The sequence below is a fragment of the Ixodes scapularis genome, unplaced genomic scaffold (genome assembly GCF_016920785.2).
Source record: "Ixodes scapularis isolate PalLabHiFi unplaced genomic scaffold, ASM1692078v2 PGA_scaffold3__209_contigs__length_174095766, whole genome shotgun sequence".
NCBI classification, from domain to species: Eukaryota; Metazoa; Arthropoda; class Arachnida; order Ixodida; family Ixodidae; genus Ixodes; species Ixodes scapularis.
In genome coordinates, this window is record NW_024609868.1 from 133,569,343 (window position 1) to 133,591,529 (window position 22,187).

Genomic DNA, 22,187 nt, shown 5'->3' on the forward strand with positions numbered 1-22,187 from the left:
CTGTGGCCTACGGGACTGCCTTCCTTACCCTGTGTGGTACCAGTTATCTCGAATTGCTTCCTTTGTCATGGCGTCATCGTTGAGGTAGCCCTTGAAGACGTGTGGTCCTCGGGTGCACAACTCTCCCTTTGTGTTCACGGGAACGATCCTGCCTTGGGCGTCAACAACCTTCACCTGCAGCGATGAAGGGCGTAATATATTATATGATCTTGCTCTGAAGGACTTTGGGCGCCATTGTTTTAAGCAATTCAACCAATTAAATTACCCTAGTTTTGAGTAACTTGCAAAGTTGCCTTTCGTTTCCGTAAAAAAAAAAATTACACATTTTGTTTTGCCGAGTAACCCTACTCAAATTACAACTTACTTCAAACAACCGTCACGCCCCCCCCCCCCCCTACCGCCCCCCCCCCCCGTCGCCCCCCCCCCCCTCAAAAAAAAAAACGGAGAGAGAGAAATATAAAGACGTTCATAATTTTCTGTAATGCCTAATTAGAGCGCAGGTCTTGAGGAGAAGGAGGGGAAGGTACGGAGGGGAAGGTCTGCAACTTCTCCCCCTCCGTACCTCTCCTCCTCCTCGCTTGCTGCCCTCCCATTTAGCGAAAAATGTTCGCGAAATTTCCCGCTCTATTTAGCGAAAATTTCTCCGCTAAATTCAGTGGGGAAACATTCCGGCTAAATTTAGCGTAACATTTAACAAAACTTTTTTCTCAAAATTTAGCAGAAATTTAAAAAAAACTTCCCCTACATTTAAAGCGGAAATTTAACCAACATTTTTCCGCAAAATTTAGCGGGGAAACTGAATTGGTGTTGAGGTCACGTGACGTCCATTTTCCCGCTAAATTTAGCGGGTTAAGTTTCCTTGCCAAATTTAGTGTGAAAATATTTCCGCTAAATTTAGCGGAACAATTTGTCATAATGCAACGCGCGCGGTCACGCCGACGCCAACGGCGACGCCGCTGAAGCCGGAAACAAGCGTCTCAAAGGTGTTCTCTTAAAACAAATATTTAAAATATATTTGATATTCGCACTGAGAAGAAGTGCCTAAAGTCAGGAGAATCCAGATAGAAAGCAATATTTCATCGCTTCGGGAGGATTCTTTGTCTCTGCCTCGTTGCCACATCGCATTGTTGCCCTCAACGGCCGTTGGGAGCCGACACGAAAGCCAAAGTGTGTCTCGAAGTGCGTGTTCAAGTGGTGCTGAAAAACCGCGGGAAGGAGCTGGTCGGGGCCATACCTACCTACTGTGAACAACAGGAAACGAGCAGCGAAAAAAAAAAAGTCGCAGTGTACCATTTACATTTAGTCACACAATGAAAGCCCAATAACTGCTTCGCCCACGAGCGTAAGGCGTCCCCTTGGCTTTTGACAAAATAGTGCGTCATCTGCTGCGCGACATGGCGAAATCGATAACAGCGGTTAAAGTCGCCAACGGAAGGAGCGAAACTGGCTCCTGGTTGAGAGGGATAACATCGTCCCGATGCAATGCACGACTATCAAGTGGGGGGACGGAAGGTGGTATTGCTACAGCCTACAACTCCGGTGCGCCGTTCCAAAACGGCAAGAACGCCGAGTTCTCATTCAAATTATGAGTGAGGGTGGCTAACATTAGGTACATTTGTCTCCCCTGCTCTCGTATATGGAGTTTGAATGAGAGAGTCGAGCACCGGATGCCTGCACTCCGCGTTACAACGCATTAGACGAATGCAGGGGACGAGACATGTCACGCGTGGAATAACGGGAATAAAACATGACATATAATACGAATGAAAGGTTGCCGCATGTCATTATAAATTAATTAAGCTGCCTTAAAAAATCCGAGGACTTCTAGCCGGAGGTGGGATTAAAAAAAACGACCCTTCGATTGCGAGCCAGACACGTTACAGACTAGACCACGCAGACACGCTTGCATCGCTTGGGAACGAGCGGGGGTTTGTATTAAGCTATTCCGTCTCACTCATTAAGGCGAAGCTTAAGCGTCCTACTGAAATTTGTTTTTCAGGGTGTGTGCACCACGGAATGCTGCGCGATTTTCTCAATTTTCTCCATTTCAAAGTGGAGATCCATAAAGCTTCTAACAAACATCCATCGGAAGGCGTCACTGGTGAGCTTATCTTTCTTTTCAGGCGCGTGAAGAAACATGCCCGCTATAAAAACAGAGAAAGTCGTCTTCGGTAGCCTTGCACATCAGTGCTAACGACTTTTATTATGTTATCTTTATGTCGAAGACATACACGATGGTGAGCTGCGACACATTAACAGACCCCTCGAACAAGAAACGCATGCAACCAGCTGACCGGCGGTACTTCAGGTGCACAAAGCAGAACGCACCTCAAAAATATGCAAATACATGTTTTTGTAAACAGAACTTGAAAATTCCACACGGTGCTTCAAAAGGGACTCTCGAGGGACTGTTTTATTATATCGCCTGAAACCCGCATTTTTATCCCTTCTTGACATTACTACTCCAATATACCAGGAATATGCTGTCGGCTACAGCACACCTCCAGCACAAGTGCCCCGGGCCTTCTGTCCAAGGGGGAGGGGGGAGGAATTTGTGGTAGTGGCGTCACGGAACAAAAAGTGTCGGCGAGCGTGAGCAATATATAGACCGACACACTGTTTATAAACAAGTCCGCGTTTGCAGACCACATGTGTTTGCACTGCGTGAGAGCATAAAGCAGATTTGCGTGAGGTGAAGCTTCTGCGCTTGCGCACTGGCGACAACAGCGCCACCGCAAAGGCGTGACGTCAGAGTTGCGTGTAGTTCTATAAAGCAGTAGCCGCAAACACCTCACACATGACACAGGAACCAAAGGACCCGTGGGCTGCACCAGGTGATGCCAGCCTCTGTCTGGTTTGTTTTGTAAAGAGTTGCACGTAAAATCATGCATTATTCCGTACCACTGGTTGCTACACTATCTTGCATCTATTGTCGAGGCAGCTATGCTTCTACCCTGTGTGCTTGGAACTTATCCGTGAACGAAAAGAATCGCGATCGAACAAAAAAACGATAGAAGACAACGTAAACACGACACCCGTAAATCTCCAGACAACGAAAAGGTACGTCAGAAAGAAGAATAATTAAAAGCGCTAAAACACAAACGGGTAGTAAAAAAAACGATGTACACCCCAGAACGCGATGGCCCACATCCGTTTACTAATACTTTGAGCTTTTAGCGCCTTTAGTTCGGCAGTCCCACACTTGGTAGCAGCTAGGGTCGAGAACAACAAAAGTAGGACGTTCGCCACAATTAGGCTAAAAAGAGCAGTCAACTCACATTTGTAACGAAAGAAATGTAAAACAGACTTCACTATAAACTTCTTGAGAACAAAATCCTGGGCATCGGAGTGTTCAGAGGAGACAGGTAGATACGCACGTTTGGCAAAGTTGAGGTTATCTTGTGAGACTAAAGCAAAAATATATTACAATGTCGGCTCCTTTTAAATGCCTATTATGTATGTGAACATGGTGTACCGATTCCCAATGGATGCATATTATAAACATTTCTAAATTGGAAGTACTCGACCCAGTGGAGACCTCCTGGTCGCACTAGAACATCACGGCGGCGACATCCTGCTGCGGCCCAACCACCAGTGGGAGTGTATCACAATACGCATTCGCTTAGTAAGTAGGAGTCTGATTGAGGAAAATCTGTGTTTGAGTGGGCATTTCAAGCAAAAAGAGGATCACACTAAATGGCTCTGAGTTCCTCACAAAACATCGCGCTGAGAGCCACGATGCCAGCATCGGAAACCACGTCGTCTCTTAAGAAATCCTGGGAGTTCGAGCGCGTGGGCGTCAAACACCCGCCAGCCGCAGACCCTTTCCAAAACCATGTCAGGTAGAAATTAGGTGTTACAACTAACAAGACTAGTAGCAAATACGAGTTTGACTTTCCGTGGATGTCGGAGATAAGTTTAATGTGCGACTAAAAGATGATAGGAAGAGTTCGGAAAATCTACGAAAGACAGTAAACAACCTGACCGACTTCAAATGTGCACGCAGGCAATTCTTTGTATTAAAAGAATTGAATGGCGGAAAGGGTAAACGACAAACTAGGAACTATTGGTTCATTTAAGTGGAGTGTAGCATATGTCCATCCAAGGCTTTATTTCCTGGAGAGCAGCACAGCAGAGAAGCTTAGTGTTGTGTTTGACGCCTACATGGCTTTCACGCAAACTCGCTAAGCGGCAACTTGGCGAGTAGACAAAACATGAACGCGGGACCTTGTCGACCTGTTCCTGGGCTCCTAAACATGTCAAGTAGCGTAGGATGCTGATGTGAAAAAATATTTTCTACCCGGCGACCCACGAGATATGTCTTAGGGAAACCAGGATTGCGCCGTTCACTGGAGGAGTGCATAGGGATGAGGCACATGGCTGGTCTGGGAACATTCCAATTCAACCACCTGTTTATCTGTACTCTTGACAGCGCCGAGACAAAGGAACGCCTTGCTTCACACAAGGAACTAACCGTGAAGGAAAGGAGGTGGGTTAACGTCGACACCCCAACGAGAGGGATGTGACAGTACTCGTGCACTGGCTGCCTACGTTTGTGAGAGATGGTGAGTTTGAGGGCTATCTCGCCTCTTTCAGTGGAGTGAAATCTTCTGAAATGTACAAATGCCGGGCGCCAAGTAGCAAGCCGTGAGTAAAAAGTAGACACCACGTCCAGGAGCGTCACCCCTGTTTTCGAGCAGGGAGTCAGCAGGGGCGACCTTGCTCACCAGGCAACAACTGGTGAATACATGATGCGGCTTTCCATGCCATGTCTCCCACCGCTCTATCTCCGCTGTAACGAGATGGGGCACATACGGAGGCAGTGCCAGGCTCCTGGAGCCGCAAGTGCCGGGAGTTCGACCACACTGAGATCGCGTGCGTATCGACATGCGCGACCAAGACAAAAGTACAGCCGAACGTTGTCGGTGACAGCGTTCGCCTGTTCTGGACGACGGCGACCACAAGGAAGTGGAGCCCGCCTCTACGGTGCCGCTGCCGCAGTTCATAGCCAGGGACGCATCGCGGGATTCGGCCGATCCTACGGAAGTGAGTTTAGAAGAGTTTAAGGTTAAAGGAGACAAGCAACAGTTGACTCAAGTCGATGACGCAGTACACATGACGGACGGCTTGACAATATTCATTTAAACAATCAGTTCGACGCTGGCAGCAAAGTCGCCGCCCCGTCAGCGGACGGATCGGGAAGTCGGGCTCCGCGCAAATCTCCATATCCCAGCTGTCCAGGTGCAGATTTCGAGCCAACGGAACAGCTCAAAGTCACGAGGCGAGGCCTACGACAAAGAATCAAGAAACCGGAGAGGCCTTCATTCATTGGGAATTAGCACCTTTGCTCATATTGGTGAGCACGTCTGTTTTATCTCAAAAAGGCTGCCCTTCCAAAGCGTTTTTCTTTGTATCTTAGAGGGGTAAAGGCCAGTTTTGTTATCGCGGTTCACATCTTTTTTTTTTTATATTTTGGAGAGAGAACGCGATTTCGCTGTAGGTACAGTTGCGACAGCAGCAAAATCGCTTATGTTTTCTTTATTTCTTCATAAAATGAATAGGCAATGCATGCCAGTCTGGGCCATTATTTGCCAAGTGATGTTGGCCCGCTCATGTTCGAGCTCCGTTCATATTTACTGAAATGTATAAATTTGAATACTAGGGTCGCTACACTTGTCGAGCACAACTTTGTGCCCGAAATTTGCGGAACGCGCTAATTGGACTCTCGCGACGCTGACGTCGCGCCGAGCAAGTTTTCAATCATTAGAACACTCATCTTTTTGGGAGCGGCAGAATGTAGCAAAGTTCATCGGGGCGGGCGTGCAGCGCGTGAAGGGCGCGAGGAGCCCACTGATTGAACGGCTTCGCCGATGACGTAGCGCCCGTTTGTCCCTACATCCCTACGCCAAGCTAAAATTCATGCATGGCAGATTGTCCCTAGGCAACCTGTTGATGCTCGAAATCCCTCCAAAGTTTGTTTAAAAAAAAAAAGTGATTACAAACCTCGTTGGTCGAAGTTATCCCTGACACCAAAGCGACGTTTTCGAACATTGCGAGAGCCGCGGTTTGAGCTCGAAATCGTCGCATCGGATCGAGGCAAAATTAAATTTTGCCTGCATGGCGATGCACTACTCTGCGGCCGAGCTTCTCTTCCGCCACCGTCGGCGTCCCTACCGAGACCACCGGGACGCGTTTCAACTCCCCGACGACGACTTTCGGCGACAGTACCGGCTATGGAAAGCCGTTCCAGCAGAAAGTCTACTTTTTCTTTCGGTTCCGCTTTGCGAATGACTCATCCTAGCAGACTAACTCCCGTTGTCTGCTCTCGCTTCTCGTCTGAGCGAGGATTGACGGGATCGAATTTGGGCCCAACGGCGCTGCAGAGCCCAAAGACAACGCACAGCGAGTGGCGTGGACGCTCGCCTCCCCGCGCTGTCTCGTGTTCTCGTGCACCGCTTAGGGATCGCGGGGGATTTTTCGTCAAAAGTTGCGAAGTTGAGCGCACGCAGGGAGGAGGAATCATTGCGCCGTTCTTTTGGTCACTCCCCCCGCTACGTCAAAAAGCAAAGAATGTTTTGTTCGACGAGTTTAGCGACCTAGTTCGGTAAGGAAAAAAGTGATTTTTTTGGATGAATTATTCACTTTATTTTCATTTAAATATTTTATCATTTTGTTAACTGAGGCGGCGTAATCGCATTGCTACAAGGCGACAACGCTGAAAGTCAGCTACCTAATAGTTACAGTGTAATTACGCCTAACTATAGAATGCTTTCCTTGTATTAAAAAACTGCAGTGTTCTCTGTTCGTTACCTACCACCTAATGGAGATATTCCGGCAGTTTTAGAATTCCGCAATCGATTTTTGGCATTCGTTGGTGAAAAAGAAAGCTTAATTTCTGGAGGAGGTTTCAACAGCAACATGAGTAACAACGGCCAATTCGCCAAAACATTTAACAGTGTTACCATATCTAAGGTTTTTACCACATGATTTATGTGCCGAGTAGGGCACAGCTGAATGCCAGTCTGCCCTTGATGTGTTCACTACAAATTCCCTGCAGACATATGCTGAGACGGGAGTTGTATTCTGCTGCGTTAATGACCATCTCCCTGTGATTCATTGTGTAGAAAGATCTCAGGTAGTAGCGAACAAGCGCCCTAATTTTATAGCAATCAGTTACGGAGAAAACCCTTTATTCTTTCCATGATGCGCCGCTGCAGAAAATTTGAAACAGAATAAATGCGTTTAATGGGGGGACCGGATGATACTTACAATGGGTTGCTTTATATTTTCAAGAAAATTATATTCTGAGCATTGCCATGTGAGAGAAATTCAACGGAATCGCAAAATGCGTAGTAAAGAGGTAGCTGCGAGTTGGTAAACAATTAAAAGGATGAAAAATCGCCCACAAAGGGACAATGACAAAAGAGGAAGGAGCATAGCATTCCTCTGTCCTGCAGACGATGCTATGTCGGACAGACTGGACAGTGTCTAAATGACCGGCTGCGAGAGCACAATCTTTTTTGAGCAGGAACTGTAGAAGGTCACATTTTGGTACAGTGTAAGAGCAATATGTATTCAGCATCTTGAAAAAAAAAACAAAAAAAATACTCAATCATTGGGTGGTTCAAAGAAAAACAAACACGCGAAGTGCTCGAGGCGTTTTCCATTATGGGTTTGACCGATCACTGCGTTAGTCAGCCGTCGGTGGCTCAGAGTGAAAAAGAAGTTGCCTTTTTGCTATCATTTGTCTGTGACTGAACTGTATTCCCTCTGGTGCCGGTGTCCCCCGTGATGAATTAACTTTTCTTCATTCCTTTCTTCACATAATGTACCAGAGTTGTGAGAACACGTATGTCTGTGTTATCTGTTCCTTCCTCTTCTTTCATGTCTCTTTGTGCGCGATTTTTCATCAAGACAAGAGGGAACAAGAGAGGAAAAAGGACAAACACAAATCTCCAAACACAGCTAGGTGACTGGTGTCCCTCTTTGTCCCTCTTGTTCCCCTTCTCCGGGGATTATTTTCATGATTACTGTCCAGCTCGCTTGCACCTTTGCATTTAATTGCATTATAATCACAACCTTAAATTGCAAGCTTCTCCCTATCGGTGTTAGACTGGTGGCAGCTGATATATCCCGTTTGCTCTACTGACGCCTAACCCCTGGTTAGTTCAATTGGTAGAGCGCTCCACCTGTAATGAGAGGTCTCGGGTTCAATACCCGGACCAGGCGGATTTTTTTGGTCGCGCAACAGTCACCTAGCTGTGCTTTGAGATTTGTGTTTGTCTTTTGTCCCTCTTGTTCCCCTTACCAGGAATTATTTTCGTCAGAATTAAGTTGTTTCTTTGTACTTCACTTTTTACTCAAATTTAAACTCTTGTCAACTAATGCAAAAACGACTACAATTCGAGACCTTCAGCGTGTTCACTTAATGCATAAGAAATATATGTGGCACATCTACAGCACTCCGTATGGAATACAAAGCTCAATTCCATTTCATTGTTCCCGTGAGGCCCGAGCCCACAACATAAATAGATATCATATGATGACCGCTATAAACCAGAAACGCTAATATAAATAGTATACTTATGCTGGCCCAATTGCGACTAAAGAGCTTTAGCTATTGTACAAGTGTCATCGCTTTCGCTATTAAATAACTATTACCTTGTCAACCTTGATATACACACTTTCAGGTACAATACAATTTTAGCTTAATGCGTGCTACTGATATATGCTAAATTAAATTTTGTTTAAGTTTCTGTTTTTTGTGCTTGTTCAGATTTCAGATCACGTTGTCCTATTGCAGGCAAACGTCACAGTTGTAAAGTTTCTTTGTGGGGTTTTTTGTTGCTTTTGCGATCGAAGTACCTTCTATAATTGCATATTTTCTAATTTTCTTTTCATTTTACCTTTCTTAGCCTACTTTGTACCTGAGGGGGGCTGAGGACAGGCCAACTTGCACGAACCGCTCTTTGTCCTCAGCACATACCATACTTACCTGGTAAGTAAACTATTAATATTATTCTGTTAGAGTATTTTAGAGTATGTTGATAGTGTAAAGTATTTGGGAGCGTATTTTATTTTTACTCCGACATGTCGCGGAATTCGCCTTTATCTTGCGTATGTTGGAAACTTCGAAGCGTTAGTTATATTAAGTTTAATATTCGAACCTATATGCCGTTTGCTATAATAAAATTTTTGTTGACGCTCTTGGATACAGCATATTAGGCATAGAATTATAATATTTGCAAGCTGCTCCGAGCTGAGGTACATTAAAGTTTATCGTATTTTGAAGGGTTTATTAAAGAGCGCTGAGTACAACTCGGTGACCTCATCTGAAGAGGATATCTTCCCATTTTAACAATTGCCAAATTTATCTTCTCTTTTTGCGCAAAGTGTTGTACTCCGCCACTTTGGTCTAACGAATTTAAGCGCCCTTACATACCTTGTAGATGTCTTAGTTACGCTGCGCGACTGGTGACCCCCAATGTTTTACGCGCTATGGAAAAAGAGTGTGCTCATATCATGTGCCTAACAAGCTTCCCGAGGGCATCTTTAATGGAAACACTAGGAGAAAGTTGAAAAAAAAAATTCTGACAAATATATCACAGTATTATTGCCGTATCGGTTCCTTTGATATTTTGACTAGTATTGGTAGTTCTGTTACCTTTTGACTTTTCTTTTCTGTTCTTACCTTTTTTCCTCCTTGTGCCGCACGACTCGCCAGGCCTTGCCTCTCTCTCTTATTCACTATTTCTTATTCACTATTTCTGAGCTTGTAAGGCATAGCAGTGATGTCAACATACGCCGCAGAGAAGCATGGGTCCTCCCTTGTTCCCGCACGAACTACAACTTTCAAACTTTACATTACAACCTACCACTTGTTTTAAATAAATGCCTCACAAACAACATAAACATATACACGATTAGCAAACGAGACTTGCGCTCTTATATCTTCGTTGTTCCCTAATTTAGTGTTATAATGTTTACAAAGTTCCAATTTTTTTTTTTTTAAATGTTACGCTAGGAGAGTGTTGTGCACTACCAAGCTGCTGCCATGTAATAAGGGTCCCAGACCCAGTCAAGCTGTCTCAACAGCTTTTTGTCTGGGACTCCTTCCAGTGTTTCTGGAAAATAAAGCTTTTGATTTGATTTGATTTGACTTGGTTTGGGCAGGCTAGCATCTTGTATTGTGTTTGGAATGTTTGTGGAAATAAAATGTATTATTACTATCATTTTTATTATTATTATTAATATTATTATGTAAAGCTCAATATCTAAGAGAAAATTAAACGTTTTAAACCGCATATTTGGTGGGTGGTTCATAGTCATTCGGGCGTCTAAAGGGGTGAAGGGCTCAGAGTGTCCGAAAGGATGAAGGGTCTTAAGGGCTGAAAAGCTTCCTCACTAAATTTAGCGGGGAAATTCGCGGTACGTGACGTCTTGTAACGGGCCCAATACAGATATTTATTTTTCCCGCCAAATTTAGCTGCAAATGTAGATTACGTGACCCCGATTGCATTTCGGTGCAGCCACGAGATGCAGCTTTCGCTAGATATTTGTGGGGCTCGAACGTTTCACGTATCCAACAAAATTGCCTCTCAATTTTCCATTTATATTTGAAGGAAAATATTTTAATGGAAAATTGCCTTGAAATTTAGCTGCCCCTGATATTATCGAAATGTCACGATTACATCCCATATATATTAGTTGACAAAAAAAAATACAGGAATTCAAATGGAAAATGTATACTTAAATTACCGTGGCTATACATTTGTCCGGCCAATGTGCCTAATTTTGGATTAAATAAATGGTGTAGAACCTGCTGTTCTCAAAATAGCGCTTGATGAGATGGTCCACAAAGCCGTCCAATATGCGCACGACATGGCAGAAACTTGATGATGGCGAATGCGTTTTGCGATTTTAAAGTTTGTCCGCGAGTTATGAACTTCGTCCTTCTGTGTGCTTTTGTTTTTCCTTTGTTCTCAAGGAATGATTGCGCGTGATTGGCTACTCTTTGAGTTTCAAAGCGTTGTCCCCCCATGCCCTTGATGTGTTGTTTTGAAATACACTGAATCGATATGAGTAACGGCTAAGGTGCATAGAACAAATAAGAACTAAAGGAGGCAACACAACCATCTCAGTTATTAGGTACACTAGCTGGACACTGCGCAGTTTTCGTTAATAATGTTTATATACGTCCTGGCTTGTATTTTTTCTCATCTTGTGATGTTGTTCTTATAACAAGAGGCATGCCCCTGTATTTCGAGTCCGAATGCTTTTCCACTGGTGCTGTTTAAGTGCGAGACTCGTGAATTCACCTGGCACCTGGTTCTCTTCCGCCTGGGTGAAATGGGTCATTCTTCTGACGCCTTGGACGAGCTGTCCAATATTTTGTCGTTAATGCGTGTCCTTTTTAGTTAGACACAGCACGACATTTTGTGGAATGGTAAATAGCCCACGTAGAAGATCCGAATGAAAGTAAATAGCGTAAGCTATTCCCAGCTATTCCAGAGTAATTTGTCTTCTTTTATTGTTTGTGTAGTGCGCACACCTCTTAGGTCATGAGGTTTTTGTTCACAGTAGACGAAGCAATAAACAATCTGTTTCCAAAAGTAAACATATTGAGGTGCGTACCGACCTCAACGTGATCTAGCGGTGTTCCAACCGTATGAATCCACCGGTCCGTCGGCTCATCAGGGCTTGTGCAGCTGAAGATGGGACTGCACTCCGAGGCACCGTACATAATCTGAAAGGTTATGTAGGCACCATTGGGAGGTATAAGCCGGGAGGCGTAAGGGTTAAACATTTCACAGCCTCGACGGTGTAAATCCGATTGTGTCAGGGCAAACAGACTAAAGAAATTACAAGAACACTTTAGATTGCTAGTGAAAAACCCCAAAACTAAGGGCTCAGGATCTTAGCAGGCTACAAGGAATAAATGTTTAGGGAAACAAATTTATGGGCATCAAGCAGAACATCCATTTTCCACATGCACATAGAGACTAATACAGAAAAATTAGATTATGCACAATAGAGGAAGCACAGCCTTCTTGACTTCTTCGTCGCCTTATGGACAAGACCATTCATTGCCGCTAAAACAACCTCCGACTGTTCTTGAGGGGTGAAAACTTTGAAAAAATGTTTGCTTTGCTTCTCCGTAGCTCCCTTTACATCATTCTTCCATCCTTCAAGATATAAAAAGGTCTTTCAAGAGCAGCACCCTATTTTATCATTCAAATCGGCTTATAATACAAAACAAAGTCGGTCAAGGGGTATGTGTAGAATTTTAGACTTGCTTATTGTGTATGCCACTGGAATCTATTCCCCAGTAAAGACACCGCTTTATTACAATGAACTTACGTAGAACCGTTGGGCATTGAGCTTTGTTCTCGCCTTTTCCACAATTTCAGGACGACACAAGGACCCGGATACGATTCCTGCAAGATAAATTGCATATGCCAAAGGCTTTTAAAGAACCAAGTGAACCAAGAAAATAGCGGGATAGAAAGAGTTAGAGCGGAAGGAAGAGAGCTCATACAAAAAAGAGCAGCACTAGCGAAGCAGTGCTAGCACTAGCACTACTAGCACTAGCGAAGCAGCCACTAGAGACAGAGGCTTCAAGCGGGTACAACAGCAGAGTAGCAGTGGCATATGCTTCACGCTTTAATGTGAGCAGCACTAACTCGCCGAGGTTGCAATAAGAGGCAAGGAAGCGAACCGTACGGGAAAAGGCATCGTCCCTGACGTCGAATTGTTCGTAGTGTATACCACATCAATGTTGTGACAGCGCTTTTTCTGTCAATCATCTGCGTAAGCGGAGAGAACCATTTTCGGTTATAATCAATTTATGGTATGCTGCTTGAGATTAGCAAGCTCTTTATAAAATGGGTACAGTTTTACTTGTTCTTTCCTCTACGTAGATTTCTGTGACATTAGATATTGTTAGGAAAGAAGAAGAAGGGGTTTCATGGCAGAGGCCCTTGCATCTCTTGTTTGGCGCAACGCTGCTTCGGACCACTAGATACTATCTTAGTCGAACTTCAATCAGTGTAATAAATATATTGATCACCCACAATATCCCAGGGTGGTGGAGGTGCAGGATACCAATCATCATGTTCACACCCAACGACCTGGATGACGTCTGCGGAAGGTTTCCGCAGAAGTTGATTGATCTCGAGCCCACAGTCCTGCCACGCATCCCCCGCCGCAATGATACGATGAAGACAGCACGACACGAAGAACTGAGAAACGTAAGCGGTGAAGAATTAAGATTGTGACATCATGACTGGAGAACGTGTTGGCTAGCCCAGCTTGTTTGTCTAGCCTCAGCCTACGCGTTGATTTCACACGGAATGTGTTAATGGCATGTATATCCACAGCGCGTGAAGATTTGCGGGACCGCGATGATCAAGTTCGACTCCAATCCCCTTTCACAGTCCGTGGGAAAACGCATATTCGAGATTCGGAGAACTAAACTGAACTTTGCTGAGAGCACCTCTCCTCGGAAGAAGAGATTGTCTCGTTGGCAGAAAGATACAATGTACGACAGTTAACGGACGCGAAAGCCTTTTTATGGAAACGGAGTTAATCTAGTTAAAAAGCGTCATTTTATTTTCTTCACAAGCCAAAGTCAAATTATAAATAAACGCATTGTCAGCATTTGGCCACTGCTGAAAAAATCGAATGCGGGATGATTATTTTGACGACTGACACCTGTTAGAAGTGATGATCCCCGCCCCCCACCCCAGAACAAACTCTTGACGGCATAAAGCGCGAAGCACATGTACGACGAAACTGTCCGATCCGACGTCCTACCAGTCAATACGACGGTCGGAGGCGAGGGTTTTCAGCGCTCTCCGATGCTACGAAAACCCTCGCCTCCCAAGGTCATTCCGGCAGTCCGCACGTCGGATCGGAAGGTTTCGTCGTACATCTGCTTCGCGCTTAACAGACGTTCCCCTGCCGGGACAGTGCTGTCGTGGGGCTCACTAGTGCTGAGGTCGGTAATGCTGCTAGAGCGTCTTCGGGCCATGAAACTGCGGCATCTTCCCATATTGTGCTGCAGGTAACAACAGTGCTTCGTCCATCTGTGTCTTCATATGGTTGTGTTGTATTTAAGTGCATGTTTTCCTCGTGTTTTCTTCATTCATCGGTCGGTTCGTCGTCTTTCAAGTAGGGGGATAATGTGACGATGAAGCACCACTATCGCGCGCTAGACTCAAGAGGCTTGTGTTTCCACACACCACTAAATCATTCGGCTTCGTTATGTGAACATGCCCATGTTTCTTCCTGCCGGCCGCATATCTCCGTAACATTTGGTAGGTGTACCAGGTGCCGATCATCTCGTTCACCCCATCGACCTTGACGCCGTCTGGAGAAGCGCTCTGCCGATTTTCATTCATCTTCAGCCCAATGCCCTGAAACACAGCCCCCACCACAACGATGCAATAAAGACAGGGCGACCTGAAAAACTGACAGACATAAGCGATAAAGAATTAAGATTGAAACATGAGGACATCAGAACGCGATTGCGAGATGATTTTGACGACTGAGACCTACGTGGATTCACAATCCACTGCCTGTCCCAAGATGAATCTTGTGATTTCATGACTAACGTTCCCCAGGAAGTGTATATTAAAAATTATAATTATAACTTTGGATTAATGTGACTCAACTAAAAATAGAACTTGATTGAATTTCATTATTCCGGAGAAGGCTATCTATGTGGTTAAAATTTTACTACAGCATTGTTCATAGTTATCTCGGCATTGACAAATCAAACTGCATGCTGCCTGCCCACTACTCATCAGGAAGCCGTGATCACTCAAAAAAATGTGCCAGAGTATAAGTGTAAAACGGATGTGTTTAAATACTCCTGCTTTCTATGCACAACGAGCACCTGGAATTCGCTGCCAGAGGAATTAATTGCTACAGCTTCTGCTACTTCTTTTTTCAACCATGTGTTAAGTGGTGTTTTATAAAACTAAAAACAAATGATATTATTGTCTCATGTTCGGCCTCGCGCTTTATGTACTTTTTGTACTTTTTTGTACTTTTGTATTTTCGCTCAAATCTATTTGTACCCCTCCCTCGCAATAATGCCTTTTGAAGGTGATGCGTGGTATTCTGAATAAATAAATAAATAAATAAAAACGTGACGCTGGTCATCACTATACACTATCAGAAACAAAGTTTTTTTTCTCACAGCTTCTCCCATATAAGCCACCCCAAAACTTCAGTTCGCTGTACAGCGCTCTGACGTCGAACCGTCACTGCCAACTTTCACGAGCGACTTTACAGCCGACTGGTACAACTTGTTAAAACAGCTAATGCACGTGTTACTGACAGCACAAACTAATCAGGGTTTTCTCGGCCCTACTGAAAAATCCTAGGTGTGTTTCTTTTATTTTATAAATGCCTTAGTTGTTTATTATGTTATATCGCACCGTCTTCAAACCGCCCGTAAAATTTGGGGCAGTCTGTTCGACGTCAATGGGATGTGCATTGAACTGAAGATTCGGAGTGTATTATATGGGATAAAAGGATGCAAGACTACACCTTTTATTAGAGTGTGTGGCGAGTCCCATAAACTGCCTAACTAAAAACGTCTTCCACTAGCATTGTGCGTTGTGCCGTAAACAGAAGACGACAAAACTAGGTCATTCATACTTTCCAACGTTACGCATGCGAGTGTCCACGTGTTCTCTTCTTCTACATAAATTTGATATTCGGCGGAAGAACGTCGAAGCCCTCAGAGACAAGAGACTGACTTTGGGTGAGTAGAGCTAAAACCGAGTGCACTGAAAGGGGGCCAGTGCTTCAAACCGGCCTGTTGGGCGATGTGCTCAGTGTTTACACCTTGCACAGAAAGCGACATTGCCGCCATCTTTGGCGTATGCTTGAAGAGATTTTCCAGCGAAAGTATTTCAGAAATAAGCGGGAAGTTCTGAAACAGCCGATGCCGGCCGGTCTCTATTCAGCATTTCTTACTTTCCTTAGATAATTACTACGCAAAGCGGTCTTATTGTACCTAATTTCTCGATACTTGACGTTTGCTAACGCGTCCTCACAACAGTGATTGATGCAGGTGATGAGGAAGAGGAAAGTTGTGAGAAGGAAAATGCAAACTGGGAGCAACTATGAAACTCCAAGACCTGGGCAGAGGTCATTCCGCCGCTGTATTGGGCTCTGGGCCGCTGAATGGAGGAAGGAGGAGTAGCATGCGCACACAGGATTTGCTAGCCGACACCAGCATAGCATCCAGACAAAAAGCACTGTTAAAACTGTAGAGTGTCAATACGGCATATCGTCAAAACAGCATAGCAATAAAGAATGTGCCCAATTAGCCCAGTGACAAAATAGCAATTACAAAGGTAATGAAGTAGTTGTATACGCTTCAAAGCAGACGTCTTATTAATCATTGAGGATTTTCTCAATCATAATCGGCCTGCCTTATATATTTGTGGTCAGGTGAACACAATTCAGCAGGGCACGACCAAATCATTTAATAAAGTTGAGCACCGGCAGATTTTGAAAAAAAAAAATTGATAACTATAAATTATGCCAATTGCACTTGGCATGCATTTGGAAGTTCTCCTAACCAAGTTATGATTTTAATTTGTATGTCCAAGTTACTTTCATAATTTTATGGCGGAGCAAAATGTGCTTGCCTCGGTTCACTTTTGTGTTTTGTGTTTGTGAACAGTTTACCCTTTTAAAACTTGCGAATGTTCACCAACGAGTAAAAACTGTTGCGCAAAGTATGGACTGCAAAAGACAGTTTCCTTGCATAACATAATATCTGCTACGTTGACTAATGGCGTTTGATGAATACGCTCTAACTGAAAAAGGACGGTAGTAATATTCTTCACCACGACGAGACAGAGCATAGTCTTCGAATATGGCGTATTTCTTGGAGAAACGTGAAGGTATATTAGCATGTGAAAACTTGGTGCATTCGTCCAGTCCGGGTAGATTTTTTTTTAACACGTTGCTTGCAGATTTAGGCAGGAAGAGCGTTGCCAGGGCGTGGCATTCCCGCCCACTACATCGTTTTCCTCTGTCTGCTGAAACCGCGCAGGGGGCCCTTGCACCTTAGGTGTTATGGGCTTGGTGAGTCTCGTCACCACGGACCTCAGCCATGTAGGCTTCCACACTTGCTTTAGTGGGAATTTAGTTAGTGAAGCCACTACGAATCCCGAGCCCTGTTGGTTTACCCGCCCACGCCAGGCTGCGCGCGGCTTAACCAGTGTCCGGGAAACGGGGATCTTGTTGATTGAGCTCGGCCCGGAGTGCGTTGGGACCCTTCGGGGCCCCCGGGCGAGGCAATGTACCACTTCGTCCAAAGTTTCGCGTAGACGTGTGTTCTGGATTGACCTGACCAGGATAAGTTTGCCGGTCGCCTTTTCTGCCCTCGTCTTTCTTCCTTCAGTTTTTCTTCCACCTCTTTTTCTTCCCTTCTACTTTCTCTTCCTTCATTTTCCCCTTTTTAGGCGGCAAGGGCAAACCTTGGGTGGATGCAGGTTCTTTTCCTGCAACCACATTTGGGTATCGTGAACTGGAAGCACTGGTAGAGCATTTGTGTCAAACATTTCTTGCTATGGCAGAGTACGTACCCTCTTGCTGGGCTCTGTGGAAGGCGGTCTACCCGGGCACGGAGTCTTCTCTCCGGTCCCAGACTAAAACCTCTTGATTGACCTCTCTAAAGATGTCGCACTGAAGTCCTTGACATAGTTAGAAATTCCCCTGATCTGTTCAAATTCCCGAAGAGTCTTGTTCTACGCTCTGAGGGTGAAAAACATCTGCTAAACTTCCGCCTTTTTTGGGGTGTCGAAAGTGCTCGAAGGTGTTGTCAGAGCAAACTTCATTGCCAAAAAGATGGCATCAGGTAATCTTGTTGAGATAAACACAAAGACTCAGAGTGATGCACTACTGACCATGAACTTTATATCAGACTATAAGGCTATTGTGTCTCCCCACCAAAATTTAAGCACTGTCCAAGGGTCATCTCTGAAGATGACTTGCTTGACACAGCAAATGCTTGACACAGAAGATTGAGAGGTAGTTGAGGTTCGCTCTAGCCAGAGAGTTGTTACACTGCGACGCATCAACATCCGCCGTGACGGTGAAGAACGCAAAGCAAGACCTGTTATTTCAGACCTTTGAACCTACGACTCGTCCAACTTCTGTGAAAGCAGGCTACCTTCAGTAGTCCGGCCTAATGTGACGAAACCTCGGTGGTGATTTAAATCACAACGGTTCAGCCATGGGTGGCGGAGCTGTCGGGAGCCGACATTGCGTCAAGTGCTCCACTAAAGAGTATATTGCTGAAAATTGCGACAACCATCCAAACTGTACCAACTGTGATGGTCGCCACCCGGCATACTCCCGTTCCTGTCCGCTGCGAAAACAGGAAACTGAAAATCTTTATTTTAAGATCATTTAAAACATTCTGTACCTTGAGGCAAAAATACTATTTTCTTTCCTGTCAAAAGGAGGGTATACCGAGGTTGTCCGTAAGGGACCTTCACGCCCAGCAATGGCATCACGGGGACCCGCAATCCCCGGGGACCCCTTTGAGTAGCCACCAAAACTGACGAGAACCGTGCCACTGGCATCATCTCCACAGCCCAAGGAGGGCGCTGGCCCACCATCACCTATCCCAGATCAAGTAATGGCTCTCACTGCTTCTTTGGTCCCTCGGGGTCCGGGCCAGCCACTCGAGCCTTTTCCCCGAGAAAGCCCGGTGAGATGCCGAGGCAGTTGGCCACTAGGGGCCAGCTGACGGCGTAACCGAAAGAGCCCATGTACGAAAGTCGGCTCAGAGCAGACGAGGAGGCTCTTGTCTTAGGATCGTAGTCCTCCCATTCTGCCCTTACTAGCTCTAGTGAAAGACTAAACAATTTCACAAAAAAAAAAAATTCTCCACACAAAGGCTTAGGACAAGATTTTGCTAGTTATAGATTTTTAACTTCACTTCTTTTCGACATTCGACGCGCGAATGGCGCCGAGTACGGATCAGTGCAGTTGCTGCTCCGCCCCGTTTTACGGCAGACAGCAATATTTGCGCTGCTCATCGTGCTCTCGCCGCTTCCACTGTAAGTGCCTCAATGTGCTGGCCGAGGAATACGATGTCTTCATGCAATCCGGAAAAAGCAGCTACAAATGCAGCGATTCTTCAAGGCGCCGCGATCCTTCGTCGACAAGGCTTATCAGCGAACAAGCTGATGACAGCGGAGCGACGCCCACCGATGGCGAGACGGGATTCAGCATCAACGGAGGGGACTGCGCTGACACTTCACAGGCTGCAGTTTGGTCAGAAGTTTATGGCCTGCTGCTGAGGCTAACGTCTCGGCTGGATATTTTGACGGCCGAGATCAAGCTTCTACGTGCGGACAACAGTGCGCTTCGGTTGGAGGTCGCTCAACTTCGCCAAGCGGTTGTGAGCCAGACAGCTGCGCAACAAGCAATCGCGGTTTCCCCCGAGGACGCGGCACCCGCCGGCTCGCCGCCGGCGAAACCATCCTATGCGTCTGTGGCGTTGGCTCCCCGGCCCCTAGCCCCACCTTGGCGACAATCCCGCGATAATCCTGGGAATGTCGGAGCTCAGAGGGTACCGTTCTCGTCGGCACCTCCAGGCAACGGTGAGTCTACCAGCATGGCCCACAACGCGGGTTTCCCACGAGCTAACCAGGAGCGCCGTCCAAGGCCTCAGGCCTCATTTGGTCAAGCCAAGAATTGCACCGTCAAAGCGGTGCCTCGCCCACCGCCTTCCAAAGGCTTGTTTGTGTCCCGTCTGCACCCATCCACTAGCGTCACTGACGTCGAATCTATAGTATCAACTGTTATCGGGGACAAGCCAGTGATTTACACGCAACTTAAAACAAAATACCCCACATATAACTCGTTCCATCTTGCCGTTGACGAGGAGTCGTTGCAAGTGTTAAATAACTCAGACGTCTGGCCAGATGGCTCTCTTTTTCGCCCTTTTTTGGGGAGGTTACCTAATTCCCGGCATTACGTGGTTCCAGCGGAAAGTTTAACCGAAGGTACTCATGGCTCGAAATCTTAACGTTTACTATCAAAATGTCCGCGGCCTTAGAACAAAATCGGATGAATTTATGTCCAATCTGCTAGGTACCGATTACGATATTGTCATATTGTCAGAAACATGGCTTCATGACGGCATTGCGAATATTGAATATTTTACACCTGCCTTTACTGTGTTTCGTAGAGATCGTGATTATACTTCCGGGATAAAATATGGAGGTGGTGTATTGATAGCTTGCAAACAATCACTGAATGCACATAGGCGAAATGATTTGGAAACCTATCAAGAATCCGTCTGGGTCGAGATACCGTCTGGTGACGGGTTCAACTTTCTAATTGGAGCATATTATTTCCCTCCTGCTTCAGATGCGGCTCTCTTTGTAAGCCACTTTAATTTTCTTGAAAATGAAATAGACGTTACTAAATATCGCGTGCAACTATACGGGGATTTTAATCTACCGAAAGTTGACTGGGTTAATGGTCGTATTAACAGTGAAAGCTCCTGCACACGTCAAAAAGCGTCTTGTTTGTTTAACTTCATAGATTTTAATGATTTTACACAACACAACATGTTCGTGAACTGTTCCGGTAACATTCTTGATCTGGTTTTATCTAACATTCCTACTTCGAAAGTGGCTCGTGTAGACGATCCGCTGGTCACCCCTGATGCTTATCATCCTCCCCTTACGGTTTCGTTTCCTATGTTTCTAAGGTCAAGGGTTTCGTCTGTTGCACTACGGTACGCGTACAGCGCTGGCGATTACTTTAGTTTATACAAATATTTTGAACAATATGATTGGACTGATGTCTTACAATGCTCTGACGTAGATTCGATGGTGGATAGTTTCACAGCGGTAGTCAATGATGCCATGAACTTGTTTGTTCCCCAGCGCACCAACCGCCCAGAGAAGTACCCTAAGTGGTTTTCCAAAGATTTGCGATATTACTTGAGATTAAAATTACGTTATCACAGATTATATAAAAAAACGAGGCTCGGCGTATGGTATGAAACATTTAGCATCTGTCGTGAATTAACAAAAAAGCTTCTTGCTAACGACCAATATCACTACCGCAGGCAGATGGAGCGTAACCTGAACAAGCGACCAGAAGAATTCTGGCGCTATGTGAAAAAGCATACCACGAAGAACTTTAACGATATAACGCTGAGCAACGGGTCAGTTATTGAAACGTCCCCAAAATCTGTTTGTGAGTTGTTTTCGCATCATTTCAGTTCATGCTTTTCCAATGTCAACACCCTTTTACCCATGACATGTAATACTACTTTTGATGACTATTTACCTTTTACTAGATGTACTGTTCACGAAGTGCTTTTAGCTATTGGAAAGCTGAATTCTAAACTTTCCACAGGCTCAGATGGTATTCCCAACTTCGTTCTAAAAGGATGTGCCGAATGTTTTGCTCCTGTTCTTGAAAAAGTGTTTAACTTGTCTATACAGAGTGGTGTCTTTCCAGAAAAATGGAAATATTCAATAGTAGTCCCGATTTTCAAGTCAGGTAATTCTTGTGATGTTAGTAACTATCGTCCTGTTTCCCTTCTCAATGCATTTTCAAAGGTTTTTGAGAAGCTGGTGTACAATCGTTTGTATAATTATTTTAAAAGAAAGTTTGTTCTTGTACAGCACGGTTTCGTCAAAGGCAGATCCGTCGAGACAAATCTGTGCACATTTTTAAATTTTGCCTTTCCAATAATTCAGTCTCGGGGCCAAGTAGACGCAATATATCTGGATATGTCCAAAGCCTTCGATAAGGTCAATCATGAGCTGTTATTGCTGAAACTTAGGGACTATGGCCTGAGTCCTGAGTACAATACCTGGTTTAGGAGTTATCTTCATAAAAGGCAGAACTGTGTAAGGGTATCTGGCTTCTTGTCTCGTCCATTCATTTCTATATCAGGAGTGCCTCAAGGCTCAAACCTTGGACCTTTGTTGTTTCTTATTTTTATAAATGATTTGGTGTCGTCCGTAAAACACTCTCAAATACTTATGTTCGCAGATGACGTGAAGTTGTTTCGGGAGGTTACCTCAGTCACTGACTGTACTTTGCTGCAGGACGATCTTCGTTCAGTGGTAGAATGGTGCAGTTCTAACAATCTTTTCTTAAATCCGTTCAAAACGAAA

General features: G+C 45.0%; 1 protein-coding gene across 1 annotated transcript in view; it reads right to left on the reverse strand.

Annotated features, from left to right (window-relative positions):
• The window catches only part of LOC8025078 (medium-chain acyl-CoA ligase ACSF2, mitochondrial), a 182,360-nt gene that overhangs the window by 36,501 nt on the left and 123,672 nt on the right, over positions 1-22,187 (reverse strand). The window contains exons 11-13 of the mRNA XM_029981062.4: positions 12,361-12,437; positions 11,639-11,746; positions 29-174 (exon numbers count right to left, since the gene is read on the reverse strand). Of these exons, the coding sequence (XP_029836922.2) occupies positions 29-174; positions 11,639-11,746; positions 12,361-12,437 (331 nt within the window). The remainder of the gene's footprint in view (positions 1-28; positions 175-11,638; positions 11,747-12,360; positions 12,438-22,187) is intronic.